Raw genomic sequence first — 21,308 nt, 5'->3', positions numbered from 1 at the left:
TGGAAACGTGGCTGTCGAGTTCTTCTCTGCCTGCTTTTTTCCCCACTCACCCTTGCCATCATTAATGCCCTTTGGGTTGGAAAGAGGAGCTGGGCAGGAGGCAGGGCAAGGAGAAAGGTGAGTTACGTGCCATGCTCTTGGCAGTGTCTAATCCAGTGGGCGTGAGAATGGTGGGGGAAAGGTGGAAACGTGGCTGTCGAGTTCTTCTCTGCCTGCCTTTGCACCTTCTCACTTCTGGCCTCCCTACGCAACTCCAAACCTTTTTAGCACACTTTGTTGGGTCCAAGTAAAGGTGGGGTCACCTGCCTGTCGTGCAACATTTTTAGGTAGCTCTTGAACTTTTTCAGTGGAATTTTATGGAGTTGGAAACTTTCGAAGCTCCTTGTGGACAAGGAGAACATGTGCAAATATAAATTGGGCAACCAGAGGTTGCATCATGCCCTGAGAATGGCAAATAAAAAGTGCTCGGTTTAGGATTTTCATCTCTCCCCTCACCCTCGCCTTTGAGCTTGCATAACCTGGATTTGGGTCGCTTTGGTTTCACTTTTGTGCTTGTGGAGCTGGAACACCTTGTGAGCACTGTTCTATTATGCTAAGGTAGCCACACCACCCTAAGTTAAGTTTAGCCCAGATTTGAATCTGAAAGAGGAGACGTGAGTGAATTGCAGACTATGACATCAGTAATGGGATCCTGACTGCGAGGCTGGTTTGAGTTTGAGCCTGGTTCAGAAACATCTGAGTGCTTGGGATGAGGTGCAGGCATCCATGTGGGAAGAGTGGAGAGAGGATGGCATTGGGCTGGCTGCCTTGCTGTGGGAGGGAGACACGATTAGAACTGGAAGATCTGCAAAGAACGATTTCTTAGGTTCTCGGCTACTTTATTCGGTGTTCTGCAAGCTCCAGTTTTTTGCCTACCTCTTTGAGAAGTTTTTGCCATGTCTGCATTCCACCTGTACTAGAATTTACAGACAGTTCATTGACATACTTTCTAAACTTCAGTACTTTTGCCTGTTCTTAAGCAATAACATACATGAAATTTCAAATTTGATATTCTGGTTATATTTTTCTAATGCTTATTCAAATATATGTGTGTATGTAAAGATACTTGTATGTGTATATGTAAATATATATTCGTGTGTATATGCAAAGAAGGCTTATCCATATGCCCTCTAATCAAATACCATCTCAAGAACCTGTAGTCATGTCAGACTTTTAGAAAACAAGACCTAATTCTGAGGGAACGGAGTAGAAAGTGACTTAGTCAATTTCCCCCTCCCCCTCCCCATTATATCTTTTTTTAATCTAGATCAGTGGTTAGTTCTCCATTCTTGCTGTACTTAATAACTTGAACAGCTTTTTAAAATACTGTTGCCAGCCCAGACTAATTAAATCAGAATCCCAGGGGGAGTGCCAGAGTTCACTAGTTGTTTTTTGAAGCCTCCCTGGTGATTCTAATATTCAGATTCTGATATACAGCAGGGACACACTGTGCAGAAGACAGCTCTGTTCTCACAGATGTGAATTCTTTGTCTGCTAAAACTACCACCATTCCCCAACCTAGGTGGGATCCCAGACTCACAGAAGTGTCCAATCTAATTCTTTTATCTCATCCTGAAACATGTCTCACACTCTTGGCTAGGTAGAACAGCATCACTTCCAAAAGCTTATTAGTTTGCTTCTCTCTTTTTATGGCCAACTCAATAAGTTTACATTTTTAGGCCCCCTTTATCTCCTTTACTTGAATATCAATCTCCCCCACCCCATTGAAAAATGACCAAAATGTTCCAGTGAAACTGGTGACCTTAGAGAAACAAGCGACCACACTAGAGTCAAACTATAGCTCCTTGGCTCTCATCCTTTAGGACTGTTTAGAGATATTGGTTTACATGCTTTGAGAGAGCAGAGATCAAAGCTTCCTTGTTACCCCTACATTTAGAATACCCATCTTGAGTGGATGTACAGATAGAAGCTAAGTGAACACTTTTGAAGCAACTTAGCTCCTAGATGTCTCAATTTCCATCTAATTTTCTGATTCTTTTAAAATTTGCCATCTCCCATGGCTCCTTCTTAAGAAATTCCTCAACCTGTAAAGTAAATGTGAGAATTTCCCAGGCACTGTCCTAAATGCTAAGTGATCTCCATTCTGGGGACCCATTATTTTAACCTCTGCCAGTGTTTCTGGATATCCTCAAAGTCCATTTTAATTTTGATCTTCTGTTCAAATCTGTTTGTCTTTAAGAGTTCTTCATTTCTGTCCAATTGCCTTCTGAAACTTATCATGTGAAAATTGTACCTGACAAAGGAGGACTGTGCTGTCAATAGTTGACTATGCTATTGACACCATGCTCTTGGAGTTCGGTTCTCACACTAATCATTTAACTTGGCTGAAAGAATTCATTCCCAATCCCCCTTAATGTATTCTATTCACAGCCTGTCAGATAAAAGCCATTTGTTGGGGAGATATTACAAAATATATAAATAGTGCCAGCCTACCAGCACCAGAAAAAGCATTACAGCACTGACTTCTTAAGTGGAGAATATTGTAACCTCACATGCATAGTAATTTTTTTTTTTTTTTGAGATAGGTGTGTTCCACTCCTGAGTACCTAGTTGTCAGCTTTTTGTTTTGGCCTTAGCAATACTTACCAATGCGTGCTTGCCACGGAGTTTAATCCTAAGTTAATATTGCAAAGCTAAGCCTTTTAGCTTAGAATGGAAGACATCACCTTCAAAATTCTCATTTTCAAAACCTCACAGTTTTCTGAGTGAGTATTTTATAAAAATCACTCATCGGGCATTTACTGAATACCTACTATGTGCAAGACACTTCTTTGGGAACAAAGATGTTTAAACCCTTCCTCACCAGAAAGACCTATAACCTAGTTGAGAGTGTATTCACAAAAGTAACTACCATTCAGGGAAGAAATAATTAAGTATAGGAAGTGAACTGCAGCTAAAACATTTTCCAGGTGGGTCTATCTACTTTAAAAAATAACATTGGAGCATCTGCACTATTGGGCTGAGCAAGGTGTTTAGGGTCCCTGCTCCCATTGAGCTTGTCTTGTAAAATGCACAAGAAAAATTGAAGTTTTACTAGCACTAATCATGAAAAAGAATACAGATAATCATTGAATTCATTGTGTTTTATATTGCAGTTTTAGTGTTTAAGAAACTACTTATATTCCCCAAGTTATTCATTCACATTTATCTTTGTGGGAGATACTCTAGGATTCTTATTCACTTACTTCTAACTGTAGTGTTTTGGGTGCCATAGTAATTTTCATTTGCTCAGCTTATAATTAAGAACACACTATGCATCAAGCCTTCTTTTATGCCCTGAAAATAGAGTAAGTAACATAGTTCCTGCCCTTAAAAGAAATTACTTTTTGGTAGAATATAAAGTCAAGAAAGAAATACAGTGCTGTGTATGAATTGCTAATATAGGTTTATAAAAAGTATTGTGGAAAAGCAGGATAGAGTAAACCTGACTTCTGGAGAGGCCAGAACAGGCAGCTTTCATGAGGCGGGGACATTTGAGGTTAGCCTTCAGTAATGAGCCATGGTTCATTAGAAAATGGGTAAGAGAATTCCAGGTACAAACAAGGACAAGTGCAAACACGGAGACAAGAAGGACAATGGCAAGAAAGTTCCATCAGTTGTGAGATTTTGGTGGGCAGTGGCAGAAGAAGGAAAAACAGCAGGTAGGACTCAGGTTCTGGTTTGCTGAGAAATGCTAGGCCGAGGCATTGGATTTATTGTCTGATGGAAAGCTGCTGAAGGACGGAGATAAACTGGATCCAACTTGTGTCTTAGAAACCTTTGAGTGATGAAGTTTGGTTGTAAAACAAAGAGACTGAAGGCAGGGAGAGCAGTTGGGGGCTTATTGCAATAATTTAGATAAGGGATGAAAAGAACCTGAAATAGAACCAATGAAAGAAGGATGGAGAAGAAGAGAGAGAGGTTTGAGGTTTGGGAAGTCAACTGAGTACATAAAGTTTGACTTGCCCCAAAATGATACCTAGACTAAACTTAAATATAAGATGTAACTCAGAGGAATTATGCCAGAAGAACAAATGTTAATGAAAGGATGATTGTGAGGGGGGGGCTTTAGGGGAGGCAGGTTCAGTCATGCAGATAAATCTATGGAAGGAACTTCAGGTTATTTTCAACTGAAAGCTTTGACTTTGGACTAGGAACATGTATATGTTCTGATGCATAGAGTTTATTGCCTGGAAAATAAATTTTGACTGTGAAGGGACATTGTTTATTTGCAGTGTGCAGGCGGGAGCTGTCCATGGACATAGTTGTCAAACTGTATTTTTTTTTCCTTTGCCTCTGGATTAAAAATCTCCATCCACATTAGAATAACCTTTAGGCCGGGCGCTGTGGCTCATGCCTGTAACCCCAGCACTTTGAGAGGCTGAGGCAGGTGGATCACCTGAGATCAGGAGTTCGAGACCAGCCTGACCAACGTGGTGAAACCCCCATCTCTACTAAAAATGCAAAATTAGCTGGGCGTGGTGGCACATGCTTGGGAGGCTGTGGCAGGAGAATTGCTTGAACCTGGGAGGCAGAGGTTGCAGTGAGCCGAGATCGCACCATTGTCCTTCAGCCTGGGAAACAAGAGCGAAACTATATCCCCAGAATAATAAATGAATAAATAAATAACCTTTAAAGGTTCATAAGGGAAAACAACCCAATGCCCCTGCCAGAGATTATTATCAACAATCATTTGCTCTGACTGGCAGTCCTTTAAAAAAAAAATGTGAAGAACTGAAATATGGAAAACTTTAAACAAAGTAGCTGAAAAGATTCACCTTGAGCTCCAAAGGAAAAAGTCATGGAGAACAGATTTGTTTTGTAGAGCCTGATAGAAATGTTTTATATGGGGGTAGGAGCTCTGGGCATGGTGTATTTGCAATGATATGGCTGAATAGAAATGACCCTGTAATGACAAAGGACAGGAACCAGGTTGTTGTACCCAGTATCATGCACGTGCAGTACTTAACAAATGCTACTTGTTTGTTCTATAGTACAAACTGAGCAGTATGTGAAAATAGTCTGGAGACACCATGTCCTTTTATAGATAACATATATACAATCTCCACTTTTGTATAATAGCTATGAGAAGGAGGAAGGTAAAAAGAAAGAAAAGAGACAGTGATTTATACAGGTCTGGGCAATATCAGGGCATTGGCACACAGGAATGATTTTAACCTAAAAGTGACTACTAGTTACCTACAAACATGAAAAGAGAATTTTCAAGATCAAGAGGAATTATTATAAAGAAGAATAAAAAGAACCAGAACATATTTCTCCCTGGAATATGACCCCTCCGTTTTAGGGTGTCAGCTATTTAAGCAGCTGAATTGGAGGTTTAGGTCACATGGGGAGGAAGAAAGTGTAACTCTCTTCAGCACTCCCAGACATATTTTTAAAGCCTTCCAATGTAAAGCTAAAAAGTAGAACTTCTTTTGCAATGAGTATTAAGATATTTTGGTCATAAGCCTCTTATGTGTCTGTCATTTCTCATTACATCCCAGAATTTGTTCTGTTTTCCTAATTAAATAAATAAATAAACACCTTGCTGCCTTGCATCACTAATGCAGGGCTATGCCAGGGCCAGTCCAGAAGTAGTTTGGACGGAAGTCAGCATAGTTAGAGGACAGATGGGGACTGATGAGGGGAGCAGGAGGCACTGGGAGAAGGCACAAGATTTACCCTGGTCAAAAGTTCCAGTGGCAGTTACAGTAGAAATAGGTCATGTGGGCAAATTTGGGGCTGAAAAAAGATTAAAAATTGAGTGTCATGAACTCAACTGGCAAGAGGTACAAAGTTTCCCATAACTTTCCATCTCAGCCTCCTGAGATCTGGTGCTAGGTGGTGGGTGTCACCAGTAATAATTTGAGAATTGAGAAGTACATGTTCTCGCTTCCCTTGTTTTCATGCCTATTTTTGGACATCCACCATGAAGCAGGGAATGAGCTGGGCTCCAGACAGGAGTGTGTTCCTAGCATCCCAAGCTGCACTCCTAGGGCATTCTCTTCTGGAACCATTCATTACACACGTTGATTGGTTTCCATTCATTTCAAGGAGGATAGATTGAGGACCTTCTGTAGAAAGCACCATCCTGGGTTCTGAGCGTACAGAGATGTTGAAGGCAATGTCACTGACTCTGACGTCACAGTCTAGTGGGTGAAACGGGCATGTGGATCCATGACTTCAATGCAGTTGTAATTGCTGTGGGGAATACAAGCGTCAGTAACCGTGGACGCACCGAGAGATGGCACCTGGCCAGGGAAGTCTTTCTGGAAAACATGGTAACTGGAGTTTAGTTATCCAGCAAAATTTTTACTGGCAGCATGCTAGGCAGAAGCATGGACAAGTGTGATCATTTCTCTATGCTCAGGGGATGAGGGACAGAGGCTGGCGTGCAAAGAGAGAGGGTAGTAGGAAAAGCAGCATTACAGGGGAGATGATGAGCCTGGGGAGGGGGCAGCAGTATGCCTCGTAGTGGTACTGGTGATCTACAGTCGCACTGTGAATGAATCCACACTTGTGTGGGCTGCCTTGTAAATACATCTACCAGTTATTATAGTGTATCTGTTGGCTGAAGTACGTTGCTAGTTTAAAGAAATCTTTCAAAATGCAAATTGTCTGTAAACTGGAGCTAATGGTAGGTAATTTTTTTTCTAGCTGGTAAATTTCTGTACATACTGAACACTTCTATAACCACGGTGTTTCCTGTGCAGCACCTCATAAGTAAACATCCATTAAAATAGAAGGGGTTATAAGTAGATAAAGTGTTCTGAGCTTTTGGCTGGGGGAGCCACATGCCCCTTTGTGATTCTGATGAAAGGTGTGGACTGTATCCTCAGAAAAATGCATATGTACTTGTCTACCCTATTTTAGATGATTTTAGGGAATCATATGGAATATGGGTGGAAACCCTGCTTTAGAATGAACACTAAACCGTGAGAGGGGCAGAATAGCAGGATGTTAGAATCATAAGTTCTAGAAGCCAATTGCCATGTTCAAATTTCAGGTCTAACACTTATTAACTATATAACTAGGGACAAGTTATTAATGGATTTGTACCTCAATTAACTTATCTATGAAGTAGGAAGAATAATATTCTCTCAAGGTTTGTGAGGATTAAATTGGCACAAATAAAACCCTTATAACAGTGCTTATAACATAAGAGCTCAGTAAATGTTAAGTAATATTTCTGCTATCATCATTAACTTCAACCTCTTACTCTAACTCTACAAGTCAGACTGAAAGACAAATTTTTTTTGCTTTTACTCTACGTTTGCTGGTTGTTCATTCTCACTGCAGTAGAATAATGAAATATCCAACATATAGGTAATATAATTAGAAGGAGGGAGCTTAATAGGGAAAATTCTAAATAATGTTTTCCCTTAGAGGACACTTTAGCCAGTCTTTATCCTTTCAAATTCACTTACCTTTTCCTCTTTTCATTCCAAACATTAATTGAAAATAGGTTAAATAGGTTACAGTAGAAATTAACCTGTTTACTTTTTGGGTATACTAAGATAGAAGTGTCACATTGGTTTGAAAAAATGTTTAGCTGTCAGAGGGTATGTTTAAAAGCAGATAATTAGGAAATAAGTGACATTTGAAAAGAAAAAGAGCATTTGCAAAAGGAATCCTTTGGGAACGTAAGACCGTCCAAATAGGAGATGAGTTAAGTCTGTAATTCATGCACCCAGGATTGCAAGAGTTGCTACTTGCTCAAGAGCATGTTTTCCCGTGGGACTATGTATTTTTCCCATTCCACAGTTTCTAGTGAAAACATGTTTTAACATCAAACTCTGAGGGTTCAGTTTAGTGTGATTGGCGGGTAAGTACTTCTGTGGTTTTCTTATGGGAGGAATTCAGCCAAGTCATACCTTTCTGGTCTGCAGAGGCCAAGCACACATAACAAACATATGTTAAACCAGAAAGAAGATCAGTTGTTTTAGGAATGTGTAGCAATTTAATAACTGCAACTCAGAATATATTTGAGTACTTCTGGTATGTACCCAGTACACCTAAAGTTGGGTTAAGAAGATAAAAGGCAACCGAGTCGCCGGGAAAGGCTGATACCTACCCCTAGGAGGTTTTTACCTTGGTATTGCCTGGAAGCAAAGGTAGTCTTTCTGTTCGAGCTTGAGGTTTGAAGTCGTAAGCACTGAGTTGGTTTGTTAAAGAAATTTCAAATTGAGGTGCATTTGGCTATTTTATACAGAATTATTGGATTTTTTAGAACACTAGAAAGCAGTGGAAGCCAGTGGTAGAGAAGGGGTCAGAATGTGGATTCAGATCCAAGATGATGAGAACGTGGGTGAAACATATAATAGTTCCAAATACCTTTCTTCACAGTGTGTACTCTGCAGTTGCTACGGTATTTATCATCTGTTCTCTGTCAGATTTAACAATTTTTGTGTTCTGCTTTTTACCTCTAAAAATATGACCACCTCCGGAGTCATCTCTGCTAAACAGGAATGCTGATAATTACATTGGTTTGCAAACACTCTAAGCTTACTAATGCCCAGAATGAGATGAAGTGAATATACTGAACGTTGGTCATGTCAAGTTTTTAAGTTCAGTTTGTTAAGTTGGAACCAAGTTGGGAAGCTCAAGAAGAAAGTAGCTTTTGTCAAAAGGAAATCACAAAGTAGGGAATAATAACTATGTCAAGGCCAGAGTGACCCATACAGCAGTATGACAATCTCAAAATGAGGATGGTGGCCCTCCATAGTGGGCTCAATTATGTTCTTTGGTCCATCCTGTCTTCTAAAGCGATCCTAGATTTCACAGAATCTCAGTTCTAGGGATGTATCATATGTATTTACGTGAGTGAGAGAGAGGGGGCATTCATCCACTCCTTCCCTCTCCCCTTTCCATCCAGCACATACCCCACAAGTGAGGAGGCAAATCTGACTCCTGTTCATGCAGCACTTAGTTTCCTTTCCAAGCCTTTGAGATGTTTGAAGGGCTATAATTCTGAGTACGATAAGAACAGTTAATCTATACTGCTTTACAGTATAACCTCTGCTGTCAAAGTCTTGGTCTGTCTTGAAAGCTTACTCTGAAGCCTGCCTCCCATGCCTGCCTTTCCAGATTCTTCCCATTATATTTCTTCTCTCCTCTCCCAGCCTCTCAGAGCACACTGTGTTGAGCTCTTTTTATAGCACCCACTACAATCTGCTCCTGAATCAGTTTAATGGTGTCTGTTTCTTCCTGATTTCGAGCTCCTGGAGATGGAACCTTGCCTTTTTTGTTTTTTCTTGAGTGTTCTTCTACAGTGCCTAGCAGTAGGTTCGGGGCTGGCCTGTTTCAGGTCCACTCTGGGTTGAGTAAATGCTGTGTTTAATTCCAAAGGATCATACAGCCTCCTCCTTAGAGGTGTGAATGCATCATAATCCCTAACTCATATTACTATGTTTATCTATTTGGCTCTGCCTATCCCTAACAAACAGTGGCCAATTGCTTTTTATTATCCTTTGTATTTGCACATAGGTTCTCAGGAAATAACTCTGAAGAGATATTTAACAATGATGTATATTTCTTAAACTGTATTTAAAGTTATGTAGATTATTCTTTGTGGGAGAGTAAGAAAAGGCTACCAGAAAGAAGAAAGTGGAAAAAAAGGAAAGATTGATCCACTAAAGACATTCTTATCACCTTCACTTATTTGTTTAACAGTATGTAAAGGTAAATAATATTTTATCAGGAACAACTTTGTTTCTTTTATAGGCACTGATAAGGTGGTGGTTAAATTTTTAAGATGCATTGATATTCATTAGATTTATTTCATAACACTTTCTGCATCAATTGTTAACTTTTGATTTGACATTAGGATTCGAGGTATACACCACAACTATACATTTTTTTAGACTGGTGATTTATCATTGCTCAAGTGATCATTTATGCTTTCAAAAATGTTTCTTCAAAGTAGTAACAAATTATATGATTATATAATTAAAAACTTGTGTTTTTAACTTTCAGTGACTTGTGGAGTAATTTGGATATCTAGATACTTAAATGCAATGTACAGATGAGGATTGATTTTTAATATTTGGAGCTCAAACGGTTCTCGTATGAGCACTAACTTGTTTACTAAGCAAATAATTGAGAGCGTGCTCTATCTCTCACTCTCTCTGGGGAGGGGGGGGTGTGTGTGAGAGAGAGAGATTGATTGTCGCTTGAGTTGTCTTCAGGGCAGGTATGTAGCCTAAGGTTTTGTGCTGCCAAATCTAGCATAGTACCTGACTGATGGTTAGGAAAGGATTACTGTGGAGATTAATAAATGACTTGGGATGCAGAGACATATAAAGCAGTATGCTGCCAAGAAGGCCTGGTAGTGCAGATGGAGAGCCAAAGGGATTTAATTACAGTGTATCTTACTGATGTAACAAAGCCCAATAGGGAGGTAGCCCAGAGGAGGGAGGCATAACTGAGCAGGGGTGGATCTCAGGAAAAATGTTGTAAATGATGTGCTCAAGATTAGATATGAGTGGGAGAATCTCAAGTACACATAGGGAGGGAATGACATTTACGGCATGCAAGTAACAGGCCACTCTGATGTGAAAGATCTTTGTCTTGGAACTGTGGATTTTTTTTCTCGCCCTAATACAAAATGTGAGGAGCATAGTGGCAAGAGACAAGGATGAAAAAGACATGTCAGATCACAAATGGCTTGGAATGCCATGCAAAGAATGCATGGTAGTATGGAGGAGACCAATGGTGATAGATGCATGAAACTCATTATCTTCACACCATTTCTCCTGCAGTGTTCTCGCAAGCCTAGTGGCCCATGCCAGAAATCTGGGTATTTTCCTTATCTGTCCTTTTTCTGTCATGACTCACATCTGATCCGTTACCAACTATTTTCATGTCTACTTCTAAATTTCACTCTAATCTATTCCTTTCTCTCTGTCCTCAGTGTTCTGATTCTTACACTCTGTTGGTGTAACAGTCTCCTGTGTTACACCATGTTTGTGAAATCTCTGTGTTGATAGAGCTAGAGAAACACAGAGATGTGCTCTCCCACCATCCACCCTTTCTTCCCCAGTCCATTCTCACATTCTAGCCAGAGAAAAATTTCTAAAGGCAAATCTTTATCGTACTAGTTTCTGCTCAAGATGATCTTGGCTTTGCCGTCACCCTTAGGTGAAGTTCAGTTCCTTGGCCCAAGCTTCAGCACCTCCTCGCTCAGTCTCCAGTGCAGTTCTCTCCATTCCCCACCAGCGCATGACCCTCCTGTCTTGCTGAGCTTTGTTCTTCACCTGTGCGGGGCTCCTCTCAGCTCCTGTCCTGGAACCTCCTTTTCCTCCCTCTGCTTTACCCCATAGCCCTGTGCTTTGAATTGTTGCTTCTAGGAAGCATTTTCAAATCTGGATTTAGAGCCCTTGCTGTGTGGACCTGCAGTGCCCAGTATTTGCCCAATTGTGACATTTATGAAGCAGCTTTTTAATCACTTGCTTGTCTCTTTCCTCTAATAGACTGTGAGTTCTGTGGTGACAGAAACCAAGTGTAACCTGTTTACCATTTGATTCCCAGCGCCTGGCATAAAGCCTGAAATATAATAGGTATTTATTGATACTTAGATCCACAGATATGTGAAGTACTTATTCCTCTGTCCAATACATAATAGATACTCAATAAATGATGGTAGTATTTATTGTTTGCCACCATATACAACAGCTGCAACTATTATTCTAGCCATTTTTTACTAACAAACTCTCTAAGAAGCAATGAGATCAGGAGCTGTTTTATAGTGATGTGAAGAGCAACTTCAGGGAGAGGAAGTGGAGACTAAGCAAAGATGATTTTTTTTAAGATCAGTATATATATATTTTATTTATATTCTCGTGACAAATAGAACATGAAGTTTTTAAATGGTGCTATTTACTGATTTTTTAAAATGTCAGGTGCTTAGGGGATTAGTCTAAAGACAGTGCAATATTTTGTCATAATGATAGCCCAGTGGAACAGAATGGAACAAAACCAAACCCACAGCATATGGTCTCCTGATTGACAACAGTAGACTCTTGAAAGTATGGTCATTTCAGTAAATGACACTGGGTCAATTGAATATACATATGGAGAAAAACTGAATCTTGACCCCCTACCTCATACCAAATGCAAAAATCAGTATAAGACAGGTTGTAGATTTAAATGTAAAAAGTAAAAATAATGAAGGTTTTTAGAAGAAGCACCTAACAGAGTATCTTCATGGCCTTGGGGTAGACAATGATTTTCTTTTTTTTGTTTTTTTATACTTTATGTTGTATTGTACATGTGCACAACGTGCAGGTTTGTTACATATGTATACATGTGCCATGTTGGTGTGCTGCACCCATTAACTCGTCATTTACATTAGGTGTATCTCCTAATGCTATCCCTCCCCCGTCCCCCAACCCCACAAGCCCCAGTGTGTGATGTTCCCCTTCCTGTGTGGTTGACTGAAAAAATACCTTCATTGAAAAGGTGGTAGTCAGAGAATCGATAAAGTCAAAGGAAGGTATTTGTCAATGATGAGGGAATGTTGGGCATGTACATGGGTTGAAGAAGAGAGTCCAACTTGAAGATACAGGTGTGGAGATGGATCAGTTCTCCAAGCCAAAGGATTGGTCTTGCACCTGAGGAAAGAAGGCGTCTTGCATGATAAGGAGAAAATCGAAGGGGTGGGGTTGCTGGAATATGTGCAGGCGTCTGGGAGGAAAATGAAGGCAACACTGAGGGTAATACAAGCATGTTGAATTCTGTTGTATGAAAGGTATCTTTTAAGCAAACCAATCACCCTCTGTCTTTTTTTCTTTCAGCTGTTCGGGGGTCTCGTCTGGATTTTGGTTGCCTCCTCCAATGTTCCTCTACCTCTGCTACAAGGATGGGTCATGTTTGTGTCCGTGACGGCGTTTTTCTTTTCGCTTCTCTTTCTGGGCATGTTCCTCTCCGGCATGGTGACTCAAATTAATGCTAACTGGAACTTCCTGGTAAGGGCTTTTTATTTTAAATCTACTGCAGGAAGATGGGAGAAACCTGTTTCCTATTCTGTTCTGAAATGCCAGACTCCCAGTTCTGCCAGTTGCCTCTAATGGGAGAGAAGAGGTCCAACCACAGAAACCACTGTGGTGCTGTGTGGCTGCCTTGATGGACAACAGGGCTCCAGTTTGTGAAATCTCTGTGTTGATAGAGCTGAGAAATAGTTCTGTTACTCCCACAGCTTAGATGACTCTTACTCAAAAACTGTTTCATTTCATACAGCAAATGAATTGCATTACAATTATCAAACAATTGAACAAATGCCTTTGGGACCTAAAGGTTGTCACATGTATCTTGAAATTTTCCATTAATTTCTGCCTCAGATATTTAAATATATATTTTTTTCAGAAAATAATACTTAGAAAAGTATAATAATAATAATAAAAGTATAATAAATGTCTGTCCCAAATTAAAAAGAATTGGTGAGTTTTTAAAAATGCATTTGTGGCCAGGTGTGGTGGCTCATGCCTGTAATCCCAGCACTTTGGGAGGCCGAGGCTGGTGAATCACGAGGTCAGGAGTTCGAGACCAGCCTGGCCAAAATGGCAACACCCCATCTCTACTAAAAGTACAAAAATTAGCCAGGCGTGGTGGCGTGTGCCTGTAGTCCCAGCTAGTCAGGAGGCAGAGGCAGAAGAATTGCTTGAACCCGGCAGAGGTTGCAGCGAGCCTAGATTGTGCCACTGTACTCCAGCCTGGGTGACAGAGCGAGACTCCATCTCAAAAAAAAATGAATTAAAAGAATTTGTGACCAAGTATGGTGGCTCATGCCTATAGTCCCAGGACTTTGGGAAGCTGAGGCAGGAAGATCACTTGAGACCAGGAGTGCAAGGCCAGCCTGGGAAACATGGTGAAACCCCGTCTCTATAAAAACTACAAAAATTAGCTGGACGTGGTGTTGCACTCCTGTAGTCCCAGCTACTCAGGAAGTTGAGGCAGGAGGATCACTTGAGCCCAGAAGGTCGAGGCTGCAGTGAGCCACGATCACACCACTGCACTCCAGCCAAGGAGACAGAGCAAGACCTTGTCTCTCAAAATAAAAGAATTGAATTTGCAATCAACACAACTTTTAAAATTATGAACCATTAAATTAGATCAACTTTTTGCTTAGCATATAGAACTTGTCTGTCATGCTTGCAGCCATTCATTCTCTAAGACTGTTTTAGAATGACTCAGTGGATCACAGTGCTTCAGTGAAGTTCAGGAAGGACCCCCATTAGGTTATAATCACACTTTGGTGTGTAGAAGCTTACATCAGACCTTCAGTCAGGCTTTATGTATATTCCTTTCAAGTATAACGGCATATTATTCCACAGCTTTAGTGCAGATGTTAGAGAAAAATATCTTCTTGTTTTATTTATAGGGCATAAGAGGAACTGTAATCCTAAATGTTATTAGTGGTGAAGTGTAGGGAGTGTGGCTGGCCTTTAAGCCAGCCCTGGGGCAAATGGCACAGCTTAGTATAAAGCTAAGAAGGAAGTGGGGTACAGTGATTACAGTCCTGCATGGGCTTTGAGCATAGATCTGGTTTGCTTAGTAGCTGTGTGGCCTTGGGCACAATTGTTAACCTCACCCAATTTTAATTTCTTCCTCTGTAAAATGGTAATACCATCTTTGGTATTGAGTACAGTCATTCATGTCCTTATTAACTTATTTGTTTTTCCAAGTTTGCATTTCCCACCCATTTGTAGCATTATATCTGGTGTTCGGGAAATTAAATGTAAGCGTTTCTGTTGTTTTAATCGTGCTACTCTATGAAAGTGACAGCTGAAAATTGGAAATCTTTGTTTCATAGGTCAGCTGCAAAGGTTACCTGTGGTCTTTTAGCCGGAGTAGTCCACTGTTACTGAGGCAAAAAATGGTAATAGCAAGGCACAGGGTTGATTGTATGGTAGGCATGCTTTCTAGAGCCAACTCTTTGTCTTCAAGGAATTTTTTAAATGTTTTCCCTATTTAGAAAGGATTTCTCTTTTTTTCTTCTTTTGTGTGTGTGTTGTTTTTGGTTTTGTTTCTGTGTTTTTATTCAGTCATTTTTTATTATATGGCTTACTTTTGATAGGTTTGGTAATATATTTTGTACACTCTCCCAGGAAAACTTTTAGCCATTTATATAATGGAATTGTCACAAGTTGGTAACAATTGTTGCATTCTGGAACTGTTAGATGTTAATGGCTCAAAAATAGTTGTTTTCCCCTGTGATAAGTTTACCATTTTATACCATGCTTAAAGGAAGCAAGAATGCATTTTGATAAAGAACTTATTTTCTAGATGTATTTGTTGTAGGGTATTGAGTTTGCTATGTCTTCTGGGTTTTATTAAGAAATTAAATTTACATTCATGATAGCTTCAGCAGTTTTTCTGAACTTTCTAGCTTTGATATAAATAGTGAAATAAAAATATAGTATCTAATAACAGATATAAAAAATATAGTATCTAATAACAAATATAAATACTTGCCTCATTCTACTCCAGGAAAATAAGGAGATTTTGATTTTGAAATAGCTTTTCTGTTTTTTTTTTTTTTTTTGGAGAGGAAAAAATACCATTTTTGCGGAACTTTAAACAGAAGATTCTAAATTTATAGTCCCTTTTGTAGGGTAAGGGTACTAAGGAAAGATACAGTTTAGAAAATAGAGCTATTTAAAAATCCTATGCAATTAAACATGTTTCCCTTCATCCCCCCCAAGTATAACTGGCACACATTTGAACATTTGCCTGTTATGGACATCACTTAATATATTTTTATTTTTAAAAATATTTTCTATTTCAATAGCTTGTAGGGTGAAAGTGGTTTATTATTACATGAATAAATTGCATAGTGGTGAAATCTGAGATGTTAGTGTAACAGTCCCCCAAGTAGTATACATTGTACCCAATACATAGTTTCTTTTTATCCCTGTTTCCCCTCTCCTCACCCACTCCTGAGTCTCCATTGTCCATTCTACCACTCTATACCATTGTGTGCCCATAGCTTGGCTCCCACTTACAACTGAGAACATACAATATTTGGTTTTCAAGTAAGAAGTGAGTTACTTCACTTAGAATAACGGCCTCCAGCTCTATCCACTGCTTAATATCTTACATGTCCTCAGCTATATTTTCTGGCCCCAAATTCATTTGCTTATTTGACCTTAATGACAATTCTTTATGGATAAGTATTCTTGTTCTCATTTTTACAAATGAGAAAACTGAGGTTCAAAGTGGTTGTCATCCGTTTTTCTTGCTGCTGTTACTGTAAACCAGGATCCACCTATACACAATGCAGTTTTTTTCTTTTTCTTTTTTTTAACTAGTAGATGGAATTTTGACCCTGAACCGAAGAGCAAAGCATGGGCTTAAGAATGTGAGATATAGTCACTCGGCCGGGGGGGGTTGTAGGGGGGGGCCAGGGGAAAAAAAAAAGCTATGCTTGAGGCTGAGGTTGCCTAAGGAAAAGGCAAACAAGTGGGCAGTGCTCTGGGGCGTGTGAGCATTGATAAGATTGGTGAAAGAGCAAGAGCACATGAAGGCAGCTAAGAAAGAGGCCGGGTTCATCTGCTAGTAAGTAGAGGCCAGGAGCTTAAGGCAGAGATTCACAAATGGTGGTCCTGGCCAGGAGAGCAGCAGCATCTGGAAACATGTCAAAAATGGACATTCTCAGGTTCCACCCTGACCTGCTAAGTCAGAAACTCTGGGAGTAGGACTCAGTTGTCTGTGTTTAAACAAGCTCTCCAGGTGGTTCTGATGCAGGCTAACATTTGAGAACCACTGACTTAGCAGAAATGATCTGGGCTGTCAAATGCAATGAGTGAGCCTTGTGGAAGCCCTTCTACACACATCCAGTGCACATCCCACACCTGGCACAAATTGGAATAGTATACTCAGGATGGCCACATACAAATATAGGTACAGCTCTCCAGGGGTTGGGAAGATTTACTGAGTAGTTGACCCTATACTAGCCCCTGGGAATACAATTGTGAAAAAAGAGATCTAGCAGTTGCTCTCAAAGAGTTTGTTGTAGTAGACAATGTAAGTAAAGAAATTGTTGGCCAGGCGTGGTGGCTCAAGCCTGTAATCCCAGCACTTTGGGAGGCCAAGACGGGCGGATCACGAGGTCAGGAGATCGAGACCATCCTGGCTAACATGGTGAAACCCCGTCTCTACTAAAAAATACGAAAAACGAGCCGGGCGAGGTGGTGGGCGCCTGTAGTCCCAGCTACTCGGGAGGCTGAGGCAGGAGAATGGCATAAACCCGGGAGGCGGAGCTTGCAGTGAGCTGAGATCCGGCCACTGCACTCCAGCCCGGGCGACAGAGCAAGACTCTGTCTCAAAAAAAAAAAAAAAAATTGTTACATAATTAATGCATCAATTAAATGTTATGTTAGTTGCCAAAAAGAAAAAGCCTAGCATGCCAAAACATATGTGTCATCTCAGCTCCACTGGGAAGCAGACTCTAAGATGGATTTAGAAGTAGAAGAGTTTTGGTTTGGGCTTTTTGTGCATTTTGTTGTTACTGTTTAAGGAAAAGGGTAGATAACACTTGTAAAAGAAAATAAAGGAGGAAGTGAGGAAGTAAGATCAGGAAGAAAACCAAGAATGATACACTCCACAAAGTCTTGACCAAATCCATACACAACTTCAGAGCACAGCCTGTCCTTCGAGAGTTGTATGTTGGGCACAAGTGGCCAAGCACTAGTACCTCCACTGTGCTGTCACTAGTGGGGATGGGGGATATCCAGGAAGAATGTGGCCTTGGCTCATGCATTGTAGCAGATCCCAAATCCACTGAAGCCGGAGGCTGTCAGCTACCTGCACACCTCACAGCTAAACATCAAGTTCCTTCCTGATGGAAAATGTGTGCAGTGCACAATTAGATGCTCCAGTCTCTCGTCTCATACTGCAGATCCATTTCTCCATACGCATCTGGGGAGTCGCTTCTCTCGGGTTCCAGTGTGCCTTTCTTCCTGAAGACAGACTTAAAGGAGAGAGGCTAGAGGGACACATGACATCTCCATTCATTGGAGTTGGTCTTAAGGCCAACTGGTACTCATCTTCCTCTTCCACTGACCATTTTACATTCCTCTTCTCAGCTTTCCTGTCTGGTGTTCTCAGTGATTTCCTGGTGGTGAATCCACACTCTCATTTGGGAGAGAGTGAGGGCACCTGGCAACCACATCTGCTTCAGGCCAGCGTTGCTACACTTGTTTTTAGTCACAATTGGCAGAGAGACTTCCGAGAAGATCTCAGGTAGATCACCTGAGGTCTACATATAATTCCTCTCGCCCCCCTGTGGCACATACACTGGGGCAATACATGCTCTTTACTGCCATCCTGACTTCCAGCAGCTCTGCCTTCTCTTGATGTTTAGTGGCAACCACCTTTGTCAAGATGGTAACTCCTCTTCTTGCCTTTTTGTCCCTGGGCAAAAGAGTCCAAAGTGGCCAGGGAGTAGCCATACCTTGTAGCTCAATGGGACTATTGCTGTATCCTCTGTCAAGAGTACCCCTTTGGGGACAAGGACCCTTGACCATGAAAAACCTAGAGTTGTGGGGACAGAAATCATAAAGGAGTTCAGCAGGTTATTAGAAGTGATGACAACTGGAGAAACTCTTGCTTTTACCCCTAAGTTTCCATTCTTCCAATGAAGACACAATAACATGTAGGAAGCTCTTCTTCAGTGTATCTACTGCATCCTAAAGGATGACCCCCATCCTCACAGACTAGTGCCTCCAAGCTGTACCTTCAGCCAGCCGTTCCTTTGTGCTATCAGGCCAGGCCAGCAGCTTCTAGGCTTTGTTTTTGGTGCAGTATGTGATGCAACCAACCCAGGGGTAGGCACCCATTTCCACTCAGGCTTTGCTGAGTAGTAGTTTCCTTGATCAGAGACAGAGTGAAAGCCTGTGAGTGAATGCAGTCTGTAAATCATTGGATATAGCTGGTGGCTCAAGCTCTAAGAGTCAGAAAAGCAAATTCATAAATCGATGCCCTAGGTAATTCTATTTTCGTGAGAATAACCATTACGGGTGTTTGTTTTTGTGAGAGTGAAATCTTTTGCCCTCCAGGAAGGTAGGAGCTCAGTTTTCACTTACTACAGGTGACTGGCTGGTCCCCTTGAGGATAATCCCTTATCTGGAGCTCAGAGTTGGTCTCTGTTGCTGACAGTTCAACATTCAGAGGAAGCAGTGGGTAGATCATCTTTGGCAATAAGGAAGCCATGCTCTTGGGCCTTTCCATGGCCACTTTCTCTGACCATGGGTACTCTGTTTATGTGCCCATAATGCCAGGTATGGGGTGGTTGATGACAAAGGATTGCTAACATCAACTGGAAGGGTCCTTTTGGCTACGTAGCATTCCAAAGCGATGCTTCTGGTAAGCATTACCAAGTGACAGAAAGATCTTCACATAGTATGCCTAATCCCGTATCTCTTCCTTGTCCCTGAAGCTTTGATCTGTTTTATCCCATGGCCCTGACAAGTACAGTAGGCTATTTGCTATTTTTTTTTTGAGACGGAGTCTTCCTCTATCGCCCAGCATGGAGTGCAGTGGCAGGATCCAGGATCCCTGCTCATTACAACCTCCGCCTCCTGGATTCAAGCGATTCTCCTGCCTCAGCCTTCTGAGTAACTGGGATTACTGGCATGCACCACCACGCCCAGCTAATTTTTGTATTCTTAGTAGAGATGGGCTTTTGCCATGTTGGCTAGGCTGGTCTGTTCCACGTAACCTCAAGTGATCCACCACCTCGGCCTCCCAAAGTGCTGGGATTAAAGACACACGCCACCGTACCCAGCCATGGGCCACTTTTCTTCCTGAGCAAAGTGTGTGACATGCATCATCACTCAGCTCTACCAACTGGGAAAATATTCCCTAACCAGTCCTTCGAAGCCAACTCTGAATGTGGCTATAATGCACATACAATACAGCTGCTGTCCCTTTCCACCTTGCAAGCACATAGGAGCCAACTCTTCCAAAAACAAAGCTCAGGGTTTTTTTCTCCTTCAGGTGGGCATAAGAAAACCCCTCTTCCCTGTGGCCATAGGTATGAACTGAGGAAGGAGAGCAGTTCCACTCTGGTGGATAATATGAGAGCCTAGGCTACCTGCTCATGCAGTTAACTCTAGTTAACTGGTCTTGCTTAGGTCAATATATGTGTCCTTCCTATCACAAGGAGACAGCTGCTGGCCCACCTGACTTTTTGAGTTAGTGGCTTCCATGGAACCCAACTCCAGATGCCTGGCCACTAGTGTCTCATGATCAAGTGTTTCTTTTCTACCAGGTCTAGTACTAGGAGCTGCTTTTCAAAGACTTGTCGCTCTCCAGTGCAGGTTACTAGAGGCTCTAAAACTCCAGGAACCTCCATCATGATTTTCACACTGGAATTGCCATAAATTCCATACTATGTACTTTCTCCCAACACCAAGAGTATATATGACCCTGGCTGGATAGGATGACCCAAGCATATGGAGTGAGAAGCGCAAGACGTGTATTGGGAAGTAACACCTATAAAAAGATGAAAGGCTAAAGAATAGGATTGGACAGGAAAGCCTTGAAACCACAATTCAGATACTTCTGAAAAGGAGGGAAGAAGCAGCAAAATTGGCAGGAATAGAGAGAGAGGGGGGAAAGGGCAAGCAGTAATTGCTTGTGGGCAGAATCCTTTCTGGCAGAGACAATACTATGTGTAAAGAGTAGCATCCTTGAGCTATAAAATGCTTCCTAGGGACCAAAATGAGGTGAATGTGAGTGACATTGAAAAAGGTATGTAATGGTGGAGAAATCAAGGGATCCGATCACACCAAGAGTTGCAGGTCCTGTCATCAAATCTCTTTATTACAAGATCAACTATTTCTGATGATTCACCTCAGTAAGTTAAATGAGTGCCTAAATTTTTCTTACTACGATCTAGCATCATTTCATTTACCCATTAAAAATGATGACGTTTGAATTTGGGGTTTGACCTTCATCAACTAATATTTGTTGAATAACCACATGTATTTGAGCATCTCTCCTATAGATTAGACATGTGGCCAGTAACACTTTTCTTAAATCTTTTGAAGGCATTTGTGAATCAGTTTACAAATGAGAGTTACTTAATAGAAAGCACATCTTTGTAGTTCTTATGCATTTAAATGTGAGAACAATTTATTTTTTATTTTATTTATTTTTATTATACTTTAACTTCTAGGGTACATGTGCACAACGTGCAGGTTTGTTACATATGTATACTTGTGCCATGTTGGTGTGCTGCACCCATCAACTCGTCATTTACATTAGGT

General features: G+C 41.0%; 1 protein-coding gene across 3 annotated transcripts in view; it reads left to right on the top strand.

The window, feature by feature from the left end:
• The window catches only part of MAL2 (mal, T-cell differentiation protein 2), a 73,552-nt gene that overhangs the window by 38,598 nt on the left and 13,646 nt on the right, over positions 1-21,308 (top strand). For 2 of the 3 annotated variants that reach the window (XM_011941076.1, XM_011941073.1), the window contains exon 2: positions 12,834-13,004. In XM_011941076.1, the coding sequence (XP_011796466.1) occupies positions 12,906-13,004 (99 nt within the window). In that variant the 5' untranslated portion in view covers positions 12,834-12,905. Of the gene's footprint in view, positions 1-35; positions 118-12,833; positions 13,005-21,308 lie in introns of those variants that run through there. The other variant, XM_011941074.1, reaches the window with a different exon arrangement.

The sequence above is a fragment of the Colobus angolensis genome, unplaced genomic scaffold, assembly GCF_000951035.1.
Source record: "Colobus angolensis palliatus isolate OR3802 unplaced genomic scaffold, Cang.pa_1.0 Scaffold198, whole genome shotgun sequence".
Lineage (NCBI taxonomy): Eukaryota > Metazoa > Chordata > Mammalia > Primates > Cercopithecidae > Colobus > Colobus angolensis.
This window is presented reverse-complemented; position numbering and strand designations above follow the sequence as displayed.